Source organism: Peromyscus californicus, unplaced genomic scaffold (genome assembly GCF_007827085.1).
Source record: "Peromyscus californicus insignis strain IS unplaced genomic scaffold, ASM782708v3 Scaffold_6__1_contigs__length_162567912, whole genome shotgun sequence".
NCBI classification, from domain to species: Eukaryota; Metazoa; Chordata; class Mammalia; order Rodentia; family Cricetidae; genus Peromyscus; species Peromyscus californicus.
The window spans coordinates 2,710,815-2,734,091 of record NW_026294584.1 but is presented as its reverse complement, the minus strand read 5'-3'; the positions used below and the strand labels follow the sequence as shown (position 1 = coordinate 2,734,091).

The 23,277-nt window shown below is 38.2% G+C and overlaps 2 protein-coding genes across 2 annotated transcripts in view; one reads left to right on the top strand and one right to left on the bottom strand.

Annotated features, from left to right (window-relative positions):
- Positions 1–23,277, bottom strand: part of Fbxl13 (F-box and leucine rich repeat protein 13) — a 209,224-nt gene that overhangs the window by 162,668 nt on the left and 23,279 nt on the right. The window lies entirely within an intron of this gene.
- Positions 8,106–8,498, top strand: LOC128099195 (60S ribosomal protein L31-like). Its single transcript, XM_052720970.1, has one exon. It carries the CDS (start codon positions 8,106–8,108, stop codon positions 8,484–8,486), a length of 381 nt encoding a protein of 126 aa, XP_052576930.1. The 3' UTR covers positions 8,487–8,498.

Below are 23,277 nucleotides of genomic sequence, written 5' to 3'. Positions count from 1 at the left end.
GCTTTTCTTAACTTAAATTATCTGTTTCTCTTTAACTACATTTTGCCTCTGGGCTTTTTACCTTTTTATATTGTGTATATCTTTCTTTCCTTCTTACTCTGTGGCTGGTTGTGTGGCTGGGTGGCTGGGCCCTGGTGTTCTCATCTCCTTCTCCTTTTCTCACTCCTCTCTTCACTAGATTTCTCCTCCCATTTATTCTCTCTGCCCGCCAGCCCCGCCTATCCTTTCTCCTGCCTAGCTATTGGCCGTTCAGCTTTTTATTAGACCAACCAGGTGTTTTAGATAGGCAAAGAAACACAGCTTCACAGAGTTAAACAAATGCAACATAAAAGAATACAACACATCTTTGTACCACTAACCAAATGTTCCACAGCATAAATGAATTAACACATCTTAAACTAATATTCCACAACATACCGGGGTTCACATCTCTAAAGAAAACCAACTTCTCCTCAATGATATAAAGCTGACTGACTTGATCTTGCTCAGGTCTTATGCAGGCAGCACAGCTGCTGTGAGTTCATGAGTGCAGCGGACCTGCCTTGTTCAGGAGACAGTTTCACCCTGTTCTTTCTCCACCTCTGGCTCTTACAATCCCTTCCTCCCCCTCTTAGGCAATGTTCCCTGAGAAGAGTCACATTTTGAATGATCTCATTACATCCCACTTACTTTAGACTAAAACACTTAAAGATAAAGTTATGACATTGTTATTGTTGGCTATATTTATGAGCATTTGATTGCAGAATTGAGGATATGATTCAGTTGGTAGACTGCTAGCCCAGCATGCATAAAGTCCTGGGTTTGAATCCCAATGATAAATGCCTGAAAACCCCTAATTCTCCTGGTAGTGCATGCCTGCAATCCCAACACAAGTTCAACATCATTCCCAGCTACACAGAAGGTTTAAAGCCAGCCTGAGCTACATGATACCTTGGCTCAAAAAGAAAAGAAAAAGCAATTGTAGTCTGTTGGTCACTATCAGGACTGAGTTTTGCCTGTCAGTGCTATAAAATGATATTCTCTCTTCTAAACAAGAAGGACTAAGAAAACCACAAAAATAAAAGTATAAACCATGGAATCTGCTTAAAGTGAAACAAACTTATTCCATACAACTATTCATAATAAATATAGGGACAGTTAAAGACAGTTTGAACTGACTGGTCTCTGTATGTTCTTTGAAGAATAAACATGACAGTAACACTCTGTGTACATGCCTACTGTTAAGGACCAAGAATGTTTCTGTCTGGTTTTTTTTTTTTGCATGTATATGTGAGGGTGTGGTATATGCTCACTTCTGTGCACAAAATACAGTGCCAACAAAGTTCATGTGACTTTAAATTTTGTAATTTTGAACTAATATAATATTTAAAAAATCACAAAGGTCTTATATAATGCCAAATTTTGAAATACTGCAAAGCTCCTAATCAAAATTGTATTGAACAGCTCTACTTTTCAGAGCTGAGGAAAATGAATTGAAAGTGTTATCTGAGTCCTTGCTACACAGTGGTTGCACAATGGCAGGCAAAGAAATGTCTCAGCATTAAAATTACAAGTTTGACTTGCTAGAGTAGAGAGTATTATCACCTAGGATACCTTCAGCAAGGCGAGGAGCTCAGGGGATGAAGGGCCACTTTGGATCTTAAGGATTTGCAGGTGTAGACACATGAAACACCACCTCAACCAGACACCAGGCTCTCAGGAAAAGAACCAGGCTGGTATCTCCTTCAGATGGCCTCTCAAGCTCAGGACACACAGAAACAACAGCAAAATGCAGCCACATCTTTGAAACAAGAACGAACAGTGGTTTGTGCACACAGTGCCATGACAGGGTTTGAAGGATTAGGGAATTAGGGTTTCACCGTGAGTCATTCTTCTTCATCTTCTGCAGTTTATTGAAAGGCACCTTGATAACTAAAAGGACTTTGTGCTCTACTTAATAAACACATTTAAATAAATACAACTTTGGAAAAATATTTTTCATAAACTTGTAGATGTTTATTAACGACTTTATTAAGAAAAATCACTGGAACAATTCAGACTAATTACAAATATTGCTTTTGGGGAAGAGTCTTGCTCTATAGATCAGGTTGACATAGAATATCTGCCTCCAACTCATGAGTGCTGGTAAAGGCATTCTTTACATCTCAGATGCCATAAATAACAGGAAATAGTACACACAAGTACCACAGAATTGATATTATTCTTCTATGTTACAGTTAAATTTACAGAAAACATTAATCTAACTCAAACCATTATTCCCATAGTTTGTTCCAGATTATAGAAATATTTAAGTTTGATGCCTTCTCAGGAGTAATTATCCAGTCTCTCTCTCTCTCTCTCTTTTTTTTTTTTAATTATTTTTTTTTTGAGCCAGGGTTTCTCTGTGTAACCCTGACTGTCCTGGAACTCTCTGTAGACCAGGCTGGCCTCAAACTCACAGAGATCCACCTGCCTCTGCCTCCTGATGCTGGTTAAAGGTGTGTGTCATTATGCCTGCCTCTGTCCAGTCTCAAAAGAAAAGGAATACTATGACAGATAGCAAAGTTCAGGATTTAGTTACCAAAACTTCTTGTCTACAGCACAGGACCTACCTTTCCCAGACTGTTAAAGCCAAGCCCAATGGTCCTAAGGTTCACTTTCCTTTTCTGAGATGAACTTTATTTATATCTATGAGACTATTTAAAGCCCATGTTTTTTTTTTTCATTTTGATTTTAGGTTTTTGTTAAATGGCACTCCTGGTGACAGTACCATTTAAAAAGCTGTGTATATCATATACAAAATTCTCAAATATAAATTAAAGGATTCAATTTTTAAAGCTGTGTATATGAATATATCTCCTGGAGATATTTAAGGAGGAAATAAATAGAAGATTATAGATAGGTTTGTGCTGTGTTTATGCATGCAGTGTATGTGTGTGTGTGTGTGTGTGTGTGTGTGTGTGTGTGTGCACAGTGTGTACTTTGTGTATGCAGTGTGTTGTATAGTTTGTGCAGTGTGCTATACAGTGTGTATGTGCAGTGTGTGCATAGTGTGTGTGTACAAAGTGTGTGCAGTGTGTGTGTGCATGCAGTGTGTGCAATGTGTGTGCAGTGTGTGTACTGTGTGTGTTGTGGAGTGTGTGCTGTGTATGTGTTATATGTGCAGTGTGTTTACAGTATGTCTATGTACATGCAGTGTGTGCAGTATGTGTATTGTGTGTGTGCAGTGTGTATGTGCAGGGTGTATGCTGTGTCTGTGTGTGTATGTAAGAAGTCACAAAGGAGAGGAAGACAATATTATTTCTCATGTTTTAAAGACTAGACTAAAGAAACACTAAAATTGGTTACCTAAAGGGAGGGATAGATTAGCCCTCAATGTAATTCTATATTTTGTAATGTTACATATAACTGGAAAAGCATAATTATATCAAAAAGAAAAGTAGGTGACATCAACATTGAGCAATAATTACTTTAGGTAACAAAAAAAGTGTATTACTTTTATTGGCTGTTCCACCACCACCTCCACCCATGGGAACCTGTAAACTACAAGACCCACTCTGCTATTCAAGCCCACAGAACCCATCATCCTCCCCCTGGCCAACCATCCCCCACAAAATCAGCAGCCCCCTAGAGGCACAAGCACCACCTGCACCAATTGGAAGAAGAGCCCCTAAAAGCACAAGCACCACTGGCACCAGCTGGAAGAAGAGCAGACCCCACCCATGAACAGCCCTCTCTAGCAACCTCAGCAGATCCTACAGGCACAAGTGCCACCCACAACAGCTGGAAGAACAGGCACAGGCAAAACCTACATCAGTTGGAAGAACAGACTCCACAGGCACAGGCACAACCCAAACCAGTGGGAAGAACAGACCCCATAGGCATGAGTAAAGCCCACACTAGCAAGAAGAACTAGATGATATGCTGGATCTAAGCACCCAAACCCCCACAAACCTCAGCTGAGACAACCATACTCAACCTGACAACCAGACAATCACCAGAATTCTTGGTCATTCAGGGTGAAAGAGAATAAATGAAACAGACAATAAAGGAACAAAAGACCCATTCAACAATGACATCACAAGAATCAACACCTGTTCTTATCTTTATCCCAAACCCAGTTGGGTAAATGGTAGTGTGAGAATACATTCAACAACATAAAGAGCAATGTGGCACCACCAGAACCTAGCGATTCTGTAACAGCAAGACCTGAACATCCCAATGCAGATGAAACAGAAGAAAATGACCTTAAAAATAACTTTATGAAGATGATAGAGGCCCTTAAAGAGGAAATAAAAAATTCCCTTAAAGAAATCAAGGAAAGACAAACAAAAAATTGGAAGAGATCAATAAATTCCTTAAAGAAAGTCAAGAAAAAACAATCAAATAGGTGAAGAAAACAGTTCAACACTTGAAAATTGAAATAGAGGCAATAAAGAAAACACAAACCAAGGGAATTCTGGAAATGGAAAATCTGGGTAAATGAACAGGAACTACAGATGCAAGCAAAACCAACAGAATACAAGAGATGGAAGAAAGACTCTCAGGCACTGAAGACACATTAGAGGAAATAGATTCATCAGTCAAAAAAATGTTAAATACAACAAATTCTTAACACAAAACATCCAGGAAGTCTGGGACACCATGAAAAGACCAAATCTAAGAATAATAGGGATAGAAGAAGGTGAAAAATTCCAGCTCAAAGGCACAGAAAATATATTCCACAAAATCAGAGAAGAAAACTTTCCCAACCTAAATAAGGACATGCCTATGCAGATACAAGAACCTTACAGAGCACCAAATAGACTGGACCAAAAAAAAAAATTCCCTAGCCACATAATAATCAAAACACTTAACATACAGAATAAAGAAAAAATATTAAGAGCTGCAAAGGAAAAAGGCCAAGTAATATATAAAGGCAGACCTATCAGAATTACACCCAACTCTTCAATGGAGACTCTGAAAGCCAGAAGGTCATGGACAGATGTTTTACAGACACTAAGAGACCAAGTATGCCAGCCCAGACTACTATACCCAGCAAAACTTTTAATCACCATAGACCAAGAAAACAAGATATTCCATGACAAAACCAGATTTAAACAATGCCTATCCACAAATCTAGCCCTACAGAAAGTACTAGAAGGAAAACTTCAACCCAAGGATGCTAGCTGCACCCATGAAAACACAGCCAATAGATAATCTCACACCAGCAAATTCCAAAGAAGGGAAACACACACATGCTATCACCAACAACAAAACCAAAAAATAATGGGAATGAACAATCACTGATCATTAATACCTCTTAATACCAATGGACTCAATTCACCTACAAAAAGAGACAAGCTAACAGAATGGATACGAAAACAGGATCCATCCTTTTGCTGCATACAAGAAACACACCTCAACTTCAAAGATAGACATTACCTCAGAGTAAAGGGTTGGGAAAAGGTTTTCCAGTCAAATGGACCTAAGACACAAGCTGGTGTAGCTATCCTAATCTCTAACAAAATAGACTTCAAACTAAAATTAATCAAAAGAGATGGAGAAGGACATTTCATATTCATCACAGAAAAAATCCATCAAGATGATGTCTCAATTCTGAACATTTATGTCCCAAATACAAGGGCAGCCACATTTGTAAAGGAAACAATACTAAAGCTTAAATTGCATATCAAACCCCACGCATTAATAGTGGGAGACTTCAATACCCCACTCTCACCAATGAACAGGTCTGCCAGATAGAAACTGAGAAATAAGGAAACTAACAGATGTTATGTAAAGTGTTAATCTGTTTAGTCTTAATCGTAAAAACCCAGAGTCAGATATTAGGGTGAAAACTGAAAGATCTGAGAAGCAGAGCAGCCAGCCACTAGAGACTTCTTACCTCTAGAAATCCTCAGACTGAATGGGCCCAAAATCCTTTCTCCACCCACCTTATATTCCTGTTTCCACCTGCCAATTGTGCTGGTATCAAGGGCATGAGATCTCAAGTGCTAGGATTAAAGGCATGAGATCCAAAGTACTGGGATCAAAGGTGTAAATGACCCCCACCTGGCTCTGTTTTTCTTTTAGACTGGTTCTATCTTGTGTAGCCCAGAGTGGCCTTGAACTCCTGATCTTCCTGCTTCTTCCTCCTAAGTGCTGGGATTAAAGGTGTGTGTCACCATTGCCTGGCCTCTATGGTTAACTAGTGGATAGCTGTGCCCTCTGATCTCCAGCAAGCTTTATTTGTCAGAATACAAACAATATCACACAACATTTCCCCCTTTTTGTCTAAAATAAAAAGGGAAGGTTTTAACTAACATTGAAAGATATATACAATAAGTACAATAACTATATAAAATATATAAAGACAATAATTACTATAGTGGGATTCATTCCACCCATGACCTTGGGCTATCTTGTCTGATAGAGGTGATGCTTCTTATCTGCCTATGTGACCATTTAAAAGGGAGGAGAAAGGGGGTCATGCTGAAGGATGTCTTTCTGTATGCTGTGAATATATGTTGTTCCCATTAGTTAATAAATAAGCTGTTTTGGCCTATGACAAGGCAGCTTAGAGGCAGGTGGGAAATCCAAGGAGACAAGAAAGAGAAAGGCAGAGTCTGGAGAGACACCAGCCTGCCGCCCAAGGAGAAACATGCCAGTAGACTGGTAAAGCCACGGAACATATGGCAAAACATAGATTAATAGAAAAAGGTTAATTTAAGATATAAGAGCTAGCTAGCAAGAGTCCTGACATAGGCCATACAGTTTATAAATAATATTAAGCCTCTGAATGATTATTTTATAAGCAGCTGTAGGACCATGGGGCCAGGTGAGACAGGAGAAAACCTTCTGGCTACAGGGTCATGCTCTCTTGGATGGTGAAGCAATGTGTGATTGGTCCTCAGCTTTACAAGGACTCTGCAACTGGATTTACCTTATCCTATATCAATGAGTTTGTTTTCCCCATAGAACCCCTTAATAAATTTATATCTATATATATAGAGAGAGACCATTAAGGCTCTTGTTACAAATTACATTAACAATGTCTAGTTCATTAGCATTTGACAAATTCAGAGAAAATACTCCATTATCTATCCTATCTTGGTGAGTCCAAAGTATTGTACCTAATTCACTTTCTATCCTAACTTGCATTACCAACCCAAAACTATCTTTTGATGTCTCTCAACCTTATACACTTTACACCTTTTTTATGAGTCTTTTTTAAATCTTGTAACAAGGAAAACTAAAACTATAACTATCTAGTCTTCAACTCCATTCAGAGACCTGAGAAGGCTATAATATTACCTGAGTAAACAGGAAGTGTAGAGCAAACAACTTCCAAAAATAAGAAATGACAGAAACAACTGGCTGCTTGGACAATCACCCAAGGTTCCTCTGCAACATTGGGGCATCCATCTTCGGCCTACAGGTCTAGCATATCTGACAGACTTTTCTGTGAAGCAGAATTTTTGAAGAACTGTCTGACACTGTCTTGACAAAGCTCTGCAGTCACTTTCTTTTCTGTCCTGCTTGTCCCATTTAGACAGCATACTTTCAGAATCGAGGCAAGGGCATTTTCTTGCCTAGCATCTAACAAAGAAAGTAGACTCCATAGGGAGTTTCTTCAATGCCCACAATCTTCTCTGAAGTAGATTGGTGCTGCCAGGAGCAGACATGTCTCATTGTCATAAGAAAAAAGAACCTTATGTTATTAAAACATCTTAAATGCCATATTCTGTAGGTCTCTGAAGTGTTTGAAGACCACCTGCCTATCTAAAAATATATGTTTGACTTTGAAAACATACCTAACATGACTATAAGTTTGATTGTAATAGGTGACTAACTACTAACCTGCATTTCTTTATTATCCTAAATAATTTGTAAAAATAACTTTCAAGGACTAGAAATGTGTATTACATTACTAGATGAGCTGTATGGGTACAATATCTTGAACAATAGTAGAAACATATGTAATGTATGTTCTAACCAGAATAACCTTAAATTTGTGTTAATATACAGAGTAAGTATGGCCACAGGGTCCTGGCTCTGAAATCCAGATCCATCCTCTCTAGGCACATGGCAGGCTGGCTTGCTGGGATTTGTTCCTATGCTAACCCAAGGATCTATGATCCAGGATAATGGCTCCCACAAAGAAGGGTGGTGAGAAGAAGAAGGGCTATTCTTCTTCCATCAATGAGGTGGTGACCCAAATATACACCATCAGCATTCACAAGCACATCCATGGAGTGGGCTTCAAGAAGCATGCCCCTAGGGCACTCAAAGAAATCCAGACATTTGCCGTGAAGAAGATGGGGACTCTAGTTGTGCACATTGATACCAGGCTCAATAAAGCCATCTGGGCCAAAGGAATAAGGAATGTTCCATACCGTATCTATATAAGTTTGTCCAGAAAACCTAATGAGGATGAGGAGTCACCAAACAAGCTCTACACATTGGTAACTTATGTACCTGTTACCACACTCAAAAATCTACAGACAGTCAATATAGATGAGAACTAATCTGCTGAGTGCCAAATAAAGTTAGAGAACTACCCTTAAAAATTTTTTTATCAATATACAAAAATTCATATCAATGTAAGATATTTGAAACTAGTAGTTGTGCCGGGCAGTGGTGGTGCACACCTTTAATCCCAGCACTAGGGAGACAGAGCCAGGTGGATCTCTGTGAGTTCAAGGCCAGCCTGGTCTACAGAGCAAGATCCAGGACAGGCACCAAAACTACACAGAGAAACCCTGTCTCAGAAAAAAAGAAAAAGAAAAGAAACTAGTAGTTGCATTTTGGATTCAATAATTTACTTTTTATCCTATCATTTCTATAACATACATACAGTATAACAAAAACAACCTCAAATTTGTATCAATATACAAAATTCCATGCCAATGTAAATATTTAAAACTAGTAGTTTCTTTTTAAAAGTAGATTCATTAAACTACCTTTTATTCCCCCCATTTTTAGAATGAGATCTCTGAATCTAATCTCCTTTGTTCAGCATTTTTCCTGCTCATTACCAATAACAACTTATAACCACCCCCCTAAATGATGAAAAATATCCATAACCTACTGAATGACCAAAAGCCACCCACCCCACATCTTGGGAATGTGGGCATCATGTTCTTAAAATTACTTCCTGATGTCTGGGGGTGATGGCATCTTTAGGGGATCCGAAAAAAAATGGGACAATTGTCAAGTCCTGGGAGAGGTAGCTGTATCATTTGTTGTCCAGTCTCTGCATAATGAGAAAGTGTAGGGCTTATCCCAAGTTCTGGCTAGAGTAGTCTGTGAGGCTGGACCATCTCAGCTAACCACCATTAAATTGTCCTGAGCAGTTTGTAGTGCAAAGCTGATCTTTAGGTAGTGTTTGTTAGCTCAGTGGTGTTACCATAGTCCAGGTGGAATCATCATTGTAGGGCCCCATCATCTTTTTGGAGACTTCAGAGATCACATTAGGCCAGATTATTCCTTTTCTTGGTAATTTTTTCTAGGTAGTGCTCCTTTTTTATCTGGATGCTTATTTGTCCAAAATTCTTTAAGTTTCTCAAGATCGTTATTTGTTTTGTTTTGTTTTGTTTTGTTTTCTAGGAAAGACAAAAACCAAATCCTGCCCCAAGCCTAACTTTGGGGAGTTTCCCTTTTGGCAAGTTATATCTGATCAAATGAAAAGCATTTGTTAGTTTTATTAGTTAGTTTAGAGTGAATGGTAATGATGGTTGATGAACTATCACCCCTCCTGATCAAGAAGTTTCTCTTGTTCAAATTGAATCTTTATTAATTTTGATGGTATAGCTTTTCTTCTTCTGTGGAAGCAAAAGCAAAACCTCTTCCCCAATATAACACAATCCTGGTTTCCATTCTGAGGTCAACACACCTTTAAAGTAAACAGGTTAATATAATTCAGGGTTTTTTTTTTCTATTATCCAATGTCTCTCATTAGTATTTAGAAAATTTAAAGTTAATACAGCATTATGCAATCTATTTCTAGGGGTATTTATTACCCCTTTCTATTTATTTAGCATTTCTTTTAGAGTTCAATTAGATCATTCTATAACTGCTTGTCCTCTAGGATTGTGTAATATACCTATAATATACTTTATGTTGTAATATGCAAAAAAAACTGTTTCATTTACTAGAGATATATGCTGGAGCATTGTCAGTCTTAATTTGTATACTCATTAATGTGGTTGATATATTGTGCACCCCAATAAACTTATCTGGGGGTCCAAGAAAAGAACAGCAATAATATTAAACGTGGAGTTTAGGCAGTGATAGCACATACCTTTAATCCTAGCATTCCAGAGGCAGAGATCCATCTGGATCTCTGTGAGTTCAAAGCCACACTGGAAACAGCCAGGCATGGTGACTCACACCCTTAATCCCAGGAAGTGATGGCAGAAAGGTATATAAGGCATGAAAAACCAGGAACTATAGCTGGTTAAGCTTTTAGGCTTTTAGGCTTTAGCAGCAGTTCAGCTGAGATTCATTCCAGATGAGGAAATAGGATCAGCTGAGGAATTGGTGAGGTGAGGAAGCTGTGGCTTGTTCTGCTTCTCTAATCTTCCAGCATTCACCCCAATATCTGGCTCTGGGTTTCTTTTTACTAATAAGACCATTTAAGATCCATGCTACACGTTATAGCTGTGACTTCTAATAGATGTGTAATTACAGAATCAGCCTTTTCAGAACTCAAAGCAGTTGCCCATTGAAATCCTGAATATGTATCTATGGTGTGGTGTACCTATTTTAATTTTCCAAACTCTGCAAAATGAAACATGTCCATTTGCCAAATTTCATTTCTTTGAGTACCGTTTGGGTTACTTCCTGCAGGTAGTGGAGTTTGATTATACAAGGAACAAGCATGACATTTTTGTATAATTTCCTTGGCTTGTTGCCAAGTGATGGAAAAATCCTTTTCAAATTCTTGCTATTGATATGGTGGGGTTTTTTTTTATATAAAATTTTAAGGCCTCTAGTACATTTCCTATTAATAATTGATCAATTTTATCATTACCTTATGCTAGAGGGCCTGGCAGACCCACATGGGATCTGATATGGGACATATATGGGATAATTCCTATTCCTGATTAGTTTCTGTAATCATATAAACAACAAAGCTAATCCTGACTCATCAAGAATAAGTTCAGCAGTTTCAGTGTGTAAAACAACTCTCTCTGCATATCAAGAGTCAGTAACTATACTAAGAGGTTCTGTAAAATCCATAAATACCATGAGAATAGCATATAATTCTGACTTTTGGGCAGAATCATAAGGGCTTTGAGCCACTTTACTTAAATTTCCTGATTTATAACCTGCCTTTCCTGATTTATTTGCATCAGTATAGTGTGTAGGGGCTCCAGAAATTGGTGTTCCCCATACAATGTAAGGAAGGATCCAATTAATGCTCTTTATAAATTGAATTCTCTTGCTTTGGGGATATTTGTTGGTAATCCCTCCTAAAAAATTACTGCAAGCTCTTTGCCAATTTTCATTTTCTGACCATAAAGAGGATATTTTAACATTAGTAAAAGTTATTACAATTTCTGATGGGTCCATTCCTGTCAATTGATGAAGCCTTAATTTTTCTTTTAGAATCAACTCAGAAACCCTTTTCCATGTATGTCTTTAAATTTTTACTCTGTGTGGTAAGAATATCCATTCTAAGATAATATCTTCCTCTGCATTAAAATCCCTGTATGGGAATGTATAGAGGGTAAAATAACCAAGACGCAATCAAGCTCTGGATCCAAATGATCCACATGTGCATCCTGTAATTTCTTTTCCCCAAAGCCAATTCTCTCTCAGTTTCTGCTGATAATTCTCTGGGACTATTTAAGTCCTTGTCACCTTTTAAGATTTGAAACAAATTAGTCAGTTCTAGAGTTGCTACTCCAATAGTGGGTCATCAATGGGCAATGTCTCCCACCAATTTTTGAAAGTCATTAAGAGTCCACATTCAATCTCTGTGGATTTGTACCTTTTGGGGTTGAATTTTTTGTAGGCCTATTTTGTATTCTAAGTAATTAATCGAATCTCCTCTTTGCATTTTTTTCAGGAGTAATTTGTAATCCTCAACAAGGCAAAATTTTCTTTACTTCTTCTAACATTTTCTCTAAAAGTACCTAAATTTGAATCAGCTAGTAAAATGTCATCCATATAATTGTAAATTATAGATCGAGGGAAATGTACATGAATGATTACCAAAGGCTGTTGTGTAAAATATTGGCATATTGGCATAGGGTAGGGCTGTTTAGTATCCCTTGTGAGAGAACCTTCCATTGGTTTTCTTGTGAAGGTATATGGAAAAAAGTCTTTTAAATCATTAACTATAATAGGCTATCCCTTATTAATAGAGAGGGTAGAGCAATTCTAGGTTGTAAAGAGCCCATTGGATGAGTCACCTTATTAACAGCTCTTAGATCTGTTACCATTCTCCATTTTCCAGATTTCTTTTTAATAACAAATACAGGAGAATTCCAAGGACTGGTCAGTTCCTCAATATGTTGAGCATTTAGTTGCTCCTGTACCAGCTGTTCTAAGGCCTGTAATTTTTTATGTCAATGGCCATTGTTCAACCCAGACAGATTGTCAGCCAACCATTTTAAAAGTAGGGTTGTTGGTACCTTTGAAAGATCAACAGCTGTTGTGCCCTGTTTTTGTACAAACTAAATGGTCAGTGACTGTTCTTTATAATACCATTTAATATTTTTTCCAGAAATATATGTCAGTTTATGGTTTGTTTCTGAGATTGGAGGAATGTTAATCTGGGTATTTCATTGCTGTAACAAATCACATCCCCATAAATTCATTGCTATATTAGCCACATATGGCTTTGATTTTCCTCTCTGTCCTTCTGGCCATATACATTAGACCCATCTCATGTTTTGTTTTGCCTGAGATAAAGTTCCAATCCCTAAATGCTAAACATCCACCTCCTGAAGAGGCTAGTTTCAATGCCAAGATTGTGGGGCAATTATTGTTATATCTGCCCTTATGTTTACAAGATCTTCAATTACAATGTCATTTATTTGTAAACCTTTAGCTTTGTTCTTTGATCATTTATAGATATTTGCCAAAATATTTGCTTTATGGCTTCTCCTGAAATTTCTGTTTTATCCTCTAAAGCTCTTCTATCATCCAGAGCTGTATGGTTTTTTTTTACAATAGGCATTAAGCCCTTTAATTTCTTGGGGAAGGAGTTTCTCCCACAGTGACAGGGAATGACTGAACCAGGTTTGATATAGGGACCTGCAAGAGGCCTCCCAAGGCATTTCTCAATGGCAAAGGGTTACCCTGCCTACCCCTTGTTGATCTGCATTCATTGGTTCAATGTCTGCCTTTGCTACATCTTCTGCATACTCCAGAAGGGAGGGGTCTTCTGTTTGGATTATTCTTGAAAAAACATTGTTTCTAGGAATGTCCTGTTTGCAATCCCTTTTTAGGTGACCTAGTTAGACACAATTAAACCACCTGACATCTTGATTTTTCTTCAAGACTCTGGAAATTATCTCTCCTATCCAAAGGTCACCATGGTTATGAGATTCAATATTGAATATATTTCAGATCCATTCCTCTATGGGTGCTGATCTTGATCTTGCCTTTAAAGGACTAATCACCCTTTTACATTGTGAATTAGCATTTTCAAAAGTCAAAGATTCAATCATTATTTGTCTAGCTTCTGATTTTGGTATCATTCTATTTATTGCTGAAGTCAATCTTTGTAAAAAAAAAAATCAGTGAAGGTTTCATTTGGGCCTGTATAACTTTAGTAAATGACTTGATTGTCTTTCCAATTTCTTCACCTCTGTCCCAAGCATTCAAAGCTACTGTACTGCCTAAAGCCAGGGTGTGGTCATCATATAGAGACTGTCTTTGTAGACCAGCAAAAATGTGCTCTCCAAGAAGTTGGTCTTGGGAGATTTCAATACCTCTAGCCATACTTCGTTGTTCAATGGTCCTAGCCTCATCTTTCCACCAGGTCCTCCACTGTAATTGAGGACCAGGTTCCAATACTGCTGTAACCAAGTCTCTCCAGTCTTGTGGGACAATTCTGTTCCTAGTTGACCATGAATTTAACATCTGCTTCACAAAAGGTGAATGTATATCATATGAGACTATCACTTCCATAAATCTCCTCAAATCTAACATTTCCACAGGAATCCAGTCAGCTCTTACATAGCCTTGGAGATACCTATCATTCAGCAGTTGTTCCTGTAAGGTGACTGGATAAATTAAGGCTCGTTGTTTGAAAACCTTGGGCTGTTCCTATTTAATTTTATAATATAATTGTGATGTTGCTTCTTCTTTAAATTTCTCTGTCTGGGTCTGAATATCTCTATGATCTGTTTTAATAAGTTTTCCAAGGCTTTTATCTTGGCACACATATCAACCAACTTTTTTAGGGATAAACTAAGAATTATCAAACTGACAGTAAGGATTATCAAAATGATAATTAACATTATGTCAATCCCAGTTAAGTTGATCATCCATTTAATTGTTCCATTTTTCAATCATCCATTGTGTTATCTTACAGAGATCTAACTCTTTCCATCATAATAGTGTTCCCCATTTTTTAATGTGAGAAAAAACTCTCTCTTTTAATTAATTCTTCCCTTTAAGAATTCCAAATTGTCTTACCAAATCTGCTGACAATGACAGTGAAGTGTGAGGCTGACTGCTGCCATATGAAATCTCAGACCAAATGGGAATGATCCTGTCTCTACAAATCCTAAGACTGAATGGGCCCAAGATCTTGTCTCTACCCACCTTATATTCCTGTCTCCACCTCCCAATTGTTCTGGGATTAAAGACATGAGATCCAAAATGCAGGGATCAAAGGTGTGAACCACCACCACCTGGCTCTGTTTCTCTTTTAGACTGGTTCAATCTCCTGTAGCCCAGGGTGGCCTTGAACTTCTGATCTTCCTGCTTTCTCTTCTCAAGTGCTAGGATTAAAGGTGTGTGCCACTGCTGCATGGTCTCTATGATTAACTAGTAGCTAGCTCTGCCCTCTGATCTCCAGGCAAGCTTTATTTGTCAGAACACAAACAAAATATCATACAACAGTTATAACTCAAGTGAACTTAACAGCCATCTATAGAACATTTCACCCAAACACAAAAGAATATATCTTCTTTTCAGCACTGCATGGAACCTTCTCTAAAAGTAACCACATACTCAGTCATAAAGCAAATCTCAACAGATACAAAAAAATATTGGAATAACTCTCTATATCTTATCAGATCACCATGGCTTAAAGTTAGAATTCAACAACACCACAAATTACAGAAAGCCTACAAACACATGGAAACTGAACAATGTGCAACTGACTTACCACTGGGTCAAGGAAGAAAGAAAGAAATTAAAGAATTCCTAGAATTCAATGAAAATGAATGCACAATATAAACAAACTTATGAGACACTATGAAAGCAGTGCTAAGAGGAAAGTTCATAGCTCTAAATGCCTACATAAAGAAGTTGGAGAACTCTCACAGTAGTGACTTAACAGCACACCTAAAAGCTCTAGAACAAAAAGAACCAAACTCACCCAGGAGGAATAGATGACAGGAAATAATCAAATTGAGGGCTGAAATCAATAAAATAGAAACAAAGAGAACAATACAAAGAATCAATGAAACAAAGAGCTGGTTCTTTGAGAAAATCAACAAGATAGACAAACCCTTATCCAAACTAACCAAAAAACAGACAGTGAGCATCCAAATTAACAAAATCAGAAGTGAACAGGGGACATAACAACTAACACTGAGGAAATACAGTGAATCATCAGGTCATACTTTGGAAACCTGTACTCTACAAAACTGGAAAATCTAAAGGAAATGGACAGTTTTCTGGATATGTACAACATACCAAAATTAAATCAAGACCAGATAAACTATTTAAATAGACCTATAACCCCTAAGGAAATAGAAGCAGTCATTAAAAGTATCCCAACCAAAAAAAATCCCAGGGCCAGATGGTTTCAGCACAGACTTCTACCAGAATTTCAAAGAAGAACTAATACCAATAATCTGTTTCACATGATAGAAACAGAAGGAAAACTGTCAACTTTTTTTATGAGCCTACAATTACCCTGATACTCAAACCACACAAAGATGTAACAAAGAAAGAGAATTACAGACCAATCTCCCTCATGAACATTGAGTCTAAAATACCAGTAAACTGAATCCCAGATCAAAAAAATTATCCACCATGATCAAGCAGTCTTCATCAGAGATGCAGGGATGGTTCAACATACAAAAATCTATCAATATAATACACCATATAAACAAACTGATGCAGCATGAATCTTAAAAGGGTCTTATTAATAAAACAAACCTGAAGCCAGGTATTGGGGTGAATGCTGGAAGATCAAAGAAGCAGAACAAGCCACAGGCACCTCACCTGGCCAATTCCTCATCTGATCCTGTTTCCTCAGACTGGAAGCCTCTGAGTCCTTATCCAGAATGGGTCTCAGCTGAACTGCTGCTAAAAGCCTAAAAGCTTAACCAGCTCTAGTTCCTGGTTTTTCACACCTTATATACCTTACTGCTTTCTGCCATCAATTCCTGGGATTAAAGGCGTGTGAGTCACCATACCTAGCTGTTTCCAGTGTGGCCTTGAACTCACAGAGATCCAGATGGATCTCTGCCTCTGGAATGCTAGGATTAATGGCGTGTGTGCCACTGTTTTCTGGCCTCTATATCTAGTGGCTATTCTGTTCTCTGACCCCAGATAAGTTTATTAGGGTGCACAATATTTTGGGGAACACAATACCACCACAAACTTAAAGACAAAAAACCACATGACAAAATCCAACACCTCTTCATAATAAAGGTCTTGGAGAGATCAGGGATACAAGGAACATGCCTAAACATAATAAAGGCAATTTACAGCAAGCTGACAGCCAACATCAAATTAAATGGAGAGAAATTCAAAGCAATTCCAACTAAAATCAGGAACAAGACAAGGCCATCCACTCTCTCCATATCTATTTAATATAGTACTCAAAAGTTCTAGCTAGAGCAATAAGACAACAAAAGGAGATCAAGGGGATACAAATTGGAAAAGAAGAATTCAGACTTTCAGTATTTGCAGATGATAGATAAAATAGTATACATAAGTGACCACCAAGGAACTCCTACAGCTGATGAACACCTTCAGTAATGTGGCAGGATACAAGATTAACTCAAAAACCATCAGTAGCCCTCCTATATACAACTGATAAGTGGGCTGAGAAAGAAATCAGAGAAAACAACACACTTTACAATAGCCACAAATAATAATATAAAATATCTTGGTGTAACTCTAACCAAACAAGTGAAAGACCTGTATGACAAGAACTTTAAGTCTTTGAGTAAGGAAACTGAAGAAAATATCAGAAAATTGAAAGATCTCCTATGCTCTTGGAGAGGTAAGATTAACATAGTAAAAATGGCAATCTTCAGATTCAATGCAATCCCCATCAAAATCCCAACACAATTCTTAACAAACCTTAAAAGAACAATACTCAACTTCATATGGAAAAACAAAAAACCCAGGATAGTCAAAATAATCCTGTACAATAAAGAAACTTCCAAAGGTATCACCATCCCTGACTTCAAGCTCTACTATAGAGCGATAGTAATAAAATGAGCTTGGTATTGGTATAAAAATAGACACATGGATCAATGGAATTGAATTGAAGATACTGACATAAATACAAACACTTAACAAACACTTGATTTTGCACAAAGAAGCCAAAACTGTACAATGTAAAAAAGAAAGCATCTTCAACAAATGGTGATGGTTTAACTGGATGTCAACATGTAGAAGAATGGAAATAGATCCATATCTATCACCATCCACAAAACTCAAGTCCAAGTGGATCAGACTTCAATATAAATCCAGTTACACTGAACCTGATAAAAGAGAAAGTAGGGAGTATCCTTGAACACATTGGCACAGGAGACTACTTCCTAAATATAACACCAGTAGCACAGACACTGAGAGCAAAAATTAATAAGTGGGACCTCCTGAAACTGAGATGCTTCTGTAAGGGAAAGGACATGGTAAGTAAGACAAAACATCAGCCTACAGAATGGGAAAAGATCTTCACGAACTCCACATCTGACAGAGGGCTGATCTCCAAAATATATAAAGAACTCTATAAATTAGACATCAAAATACCAAATAATTCAATTAAGAAATGGGGTACAGATCTAAACAGAGAATTCTCAACAGAAGAATTTCAAATGGCTGAAAGACATTTAAGAAATGACTCAACATCCTTAGTCATCAGGGAAATGCAAATCAAAATGACTCTGATCTTACACCTGTCAGAATGGCTAAGATCAAAAACACTGAGGACAGCTTATGTTGGAGAGGATGTGGAGTAAGGGGAACATTCCTCCACTGCTGGTGGGAGTGTAATCTTGTGCAGCCACTCTGGAAATCAGTATGGCGGTTTCTCAGAAAATTGGGAATCAAACTACCTCAAGAACCAGTGATACCACTCTTGGGCATATACCCAAAGGCTGCTCAATAATATCACAAGGACACTTGTTCAACTATGTCCATAGCAGCATTATTCACAATAGCCAGAACCTAGAAACAACCTAAATGTCCATCAACCAAAGAATGGATAAAGAAAATGTGGTACATTTACACAATGGAGTATTATTCAGTGGTTAAAAACAAAACAAAACAATGGCATCATGAAATTTGCAGGCAAATGGATAAAACTAGAAAAAAATCACCCAGACTCAGAAAGACAAACATGCTATATACTCACTCATAGGTGGATAGTAGATGTAAAGCAAAGGATAACCAGAGTACAACCCACAGCCCTAGAGAAATGAGGTAACAAGGAGAACACTAAAAGGGATGTATTGGTCACCCTGGGAAGGTAAAATAGATGAGATCTCCTAGGTGAACTGGGGGCAAGGGTGGAACAAAGAGGAGGGGGTGGAAGATGGGAACATGAGGGATCTGGATGGTCCAGTTGGGGAAGGGATGGAGAGGGAGAGTAACGAAAGAGATATCTTGATAGAGGGAGCCATTGTTGGGTTAGGGAGAAACCTGGTGCTAGGGAAATCCCCAGGAACCCACAAGGATGACCCCAGCTAAGACTACTAGCAACAGTGGAGTGGGTGTCTGAACTAGCCTCCTCCTGTAATCAGATTGATGACTACTCTAATTGTCATCATAGAACTTTCATCCAGTAACTGATAGAAATAGATGCAGAGATCCACAGCCAAACACTGTGTTTAGCTCCAGGAGTCCAGTTAAAGAGAGGGAGGTGGGATTATATAAGCAAGGAGGGTCAAGATCATGACAGGAAAACCCACAAAAATAGTTGACCTGAGCTCATGGGAGCTCACTAACTCTAGACCGACAGCTAGGGAGCCTATATGGGACTGACCTAGGCCCTCTGCATGTGGATGACAGTTGTGTAGCTTGGTCTGTTTGTGGGGGCCCTAGCAGTAAGACCTGGTGCATGAGCTGGCTTTTTGGAACCTACTCCCTATGGTGGGATGCCTTGCTCAGCCTTGATGCAGAGGGGAGGAGCTTGGTCTGGCCTCAACTTGGTATGCCACGCTTTGTTGACTCCCATGGGAGGCCTTACCCTTTCCGAGGAGTAGATGGTGGGGGGAGGAGTAGAGAAAGGAGGTGAGGGAAGGGAATGGGATGAGAGGAGGGAGGGGAAACTGTGGTTGGTATGCAAAATAAATTTTAAAATTAATTTAAAAAAGAAGGAAAATATTTATTTTTCTGTGTCTAAGTATTGGCCTAAATGTATACCATGTGAAAGCTTGGTGCACATAGAAGCCAGAAGAGGGTATCAGATCCCCTGGAAGTAGTATTACAGACTATTGTGAGTTGCCATGATGGTGTGGGAAACCCAACCATTGTCCTATACAAGATTAGCCAGTGCTTTTAACCATTGAACCATCTCTCTAGCACCCATATTCAATTTTTTTTGAGACATGGTCTCTCTACATAGTTCTGGCTGTTCTAGAACTCACTATATAGACTAGGTTGGCCTCAAATTCAGAAAACCAGCTGCCTCTACCTCCCAAGTACTGGAATTAAGGTGTGTGCATGCCACCATCATGCCTGGCTGCACATTCAGTATTCTTAATGACAGTGGTACTCTGGCACTGTTACTCTGAAACTGTGTTGTATGAAGTGTAGAATACAATTACTCTGTAATTATATAGTTGCCTACAGGACATTTAATCATTCAAGTTCAAGTTGTCAGTTGTGAGCAGTAATTCTGATCATGTGATTAACTTTTATGTTAAAACTTCTAAAGACTTATGATGCATTAATTAAGTCAGTCAACCAGACCATATGGGCCTCCAAGGTTGATAAAGCATTAGCATGCAAAAAGAAAAATGCAAAGGACTAGAGAGATGGTTCAGCAGTTAGGAACACTGTCTGATTTTGCAGAGGACCTGGGTTTGATTTCCAGTACCTACACAAGCATTTCACAACCATCTATAACTCTACTTCCAAGGGATTCTGTGCCCTTTTCTGGCCTCCTTGGGAATTGCATACAGGAGGTACCCAGATATGCATGCAGGCAAAACACCCCTACATATAGAATCATTTTTAAAGGCTTTTTAATTTTTTTTAAAAAAAAAAAGAAGGAAAAGAACCTTGTTGACATCAAACTTCTTCAGTAAATATAGAAAACCTAGCAACAAAAATGATTAGAACAAAGAATGAAAATGTAGTTTATAAGACACTTAATAGAAACAAGACAGGAGAACTGTTGTCAATTACAGAAGAATCAGATACATGCAACCAAGTACAATATGAGGACTCTGAATTCTGACTTTAACAGACATTAAATAAGAAGACATTTTTGAGACAATTTGGGAAACTCCAAAATGGAATAATTATGCCTGAATATAATTAGCACTCAGAAATATTCAACAATTGTTGCAATTATGTAAAACAATGGCACTCTTTTTGTCTTGTTTTTCTTTTTTACAATTATTTCAAGACATACATACAAACAAAAAGTATACATATTAATGAGACACTATGTAATGTCTTGCTTAATACACACTGGGTGATGTTTAGGTCCAATTAAATGTATCTCCTCAAACATCTACCACTTCTTTATGGTAATAACTTCCAAAAACCTTTCTTCTAGCTTTTTAAAATTATTTTATTACATTTTTATTTATTTATGCTCTGTGTGTGTGTGTGTGTGTGTGTGTGTGTGTGTGTGTGTGTGTGTGTGTGTGCCACAGCTCATATGTGAAGGTCAAAGGATAGCTTGTAGGAGACAGTAAGTTCTCTCCTACCATGTAGATCCCATCCTGCCAACACTTCTTCTGTCTTTGTTAAATGCTTGGTACATTACTAGCTCTAATCACTTCTACAGCTGGAACATCTCACTCCTATCTAATTATAACTGGGCCATGAACCATTCTTTTTCCACTGTTTCCTCCAGCCCCAATCTCCCAGGCCTCTGATAACCACCATTCTAATCTCAACTTTTATGAGATCAACTGTTTTTTTAGATTCTACTAGTGAGATCCCAAGACACTGATTTTTCCCAGCCTGGCTTGTTTCCCTTAATGTTATCTCTGTTCATGTTTCTGGAAATGAGAGAATTCCATTTTTCCATGGTTGCATTATTCTGCTGTGTGTATGTACACATTCTTTAGTCATTCATCAGCAGATAGAAATGTTACTATTCTTTGGCTACTGTGACCAGTACTGAAATTAGTGTAGGATTACAGACATCTGTAGCTTTTATTGGAGACAGTCCCATGATCTTGCCCTGACTGAGTGTCAACTCGTGATCCTCCTGCCTCAGTCTCTCAAGTGTTATAATTAGAGGCTCTCCAGATGTCTCTTCAATATCTTCAATATACTGACTTCATTTCCTTTTAATGTGTATGAAGAGGCAGGACAATATGGTAGCTCCCTTTTCTGTGCATCCTCATCAAAATATACCAGTCATCCTTCCTGGAGTAGGTATCACCCTCACTGTGCTTTGATGTGTTTCCGGGAGAGTGATGTTGAACATTTTTCATAGACCTGTTGGTCATTTATGTGTCTTCTTTTGAGAAATGTCAATTTGCCTCAATCGCCTGCTTTTGAATCAGGTAATTTGGGGGTTGGGCTGTTAAGTTTTTACAGTTCCTTATACATGCTGGATACCAACCCAACTACATAGTCTTTATAGTTTCTCCCCTTTTGTAAGCTGCATTTCACTTCCGTAACCAATTCTTTTCCTAAATACAAACTTCTGAGTTTCATAGAACCCCACTACTTTTGCTAACCTTTATTTTGGGGGTCTTCTCAAACAAAAAACCTTACCCATTCTACTTTCCTGTTTTCTTCTAGTAGTTTCACAGTTTGGGATCTTACATTTAAGTCTTTTATTCATTCTGAGCTGATACTTGTTGGTGTTCCTGGTGAGAGACAGGGGTCTAACTTCATTCTGCCTGTTAATTCCCAACTTTCCCAATAACATTTATTGACCAATTGTCCTTTCTCCAGCACACACTCACACAGCTTCCTTGACAATCTGTTGGCTGTATATATACCAGTTTCTAGGCTCTCTGTTCTGTTTCATGTTTTCCTGTGTACTACAGCTTTGTGGAGTGCTTTCAAGTCAGATAATACAATGCCTCCTGATTTGTTCTTTTTGCACAAAGTAGCTTTGGCTACTCAGGATTGTGTGTGTGTGTGTGTGTGTGTGTGGTAGCATATGTATTTTAGGATTATTTTATCTGATTTTGTAAAAGGGGAGGGGGGAGTCACTGATATTTCCATGGGGGTTACAGTGAATCTCTCCCATCATCTTGGACAGTATATTTGAACTGACTTTTAAGACTTTGTTGCTTTTTAAAAAGGCATCTCTTTAAGTTTTTGTTACAGTATTAAAACATTTGTGCTGTGGGATGTTCTGTATGGCAAATGTGTTGCTCTTATTGGTTAGTAAATAAATCACTGATTGGCCAGTGGCCAGGCAGGAAGTATAGGCGGGACAAGGAGGAGAATAATTCTGGGAAGTGGAAGTCTGGGTCAGAGAGACTGCCAGCCGCCACCATGACAAGCAGCATGTGAAGATGCCGGTAAGCCACTAGCCACATGGCAAGGTATAGATTTATAGAAATGGATTAATTTAAGATATAAGAACAGATAGCAAGAAGCCATACAGTTTGTAAGCAAAATAAGTCTCTGTGTTCACTTGGTTTGGGTCTGAGCAGCTGTGGGACTAGCGGGTGACAGAGATTTGTCCTGACTGTGGGCCAGGCAGGAAAACTCTAGCTACACATTTGTGTTTTTCAC

Excerpts from the sequence above, each read along its gene's own strand:
- LOC128099195 (XM_052720970.1), top strand. The coding sequence starts at position 8,106 with ATGGCTCCCACAAAGAAGGGTGGTGAGAAGAAGAAGGGCTATTCTTCT.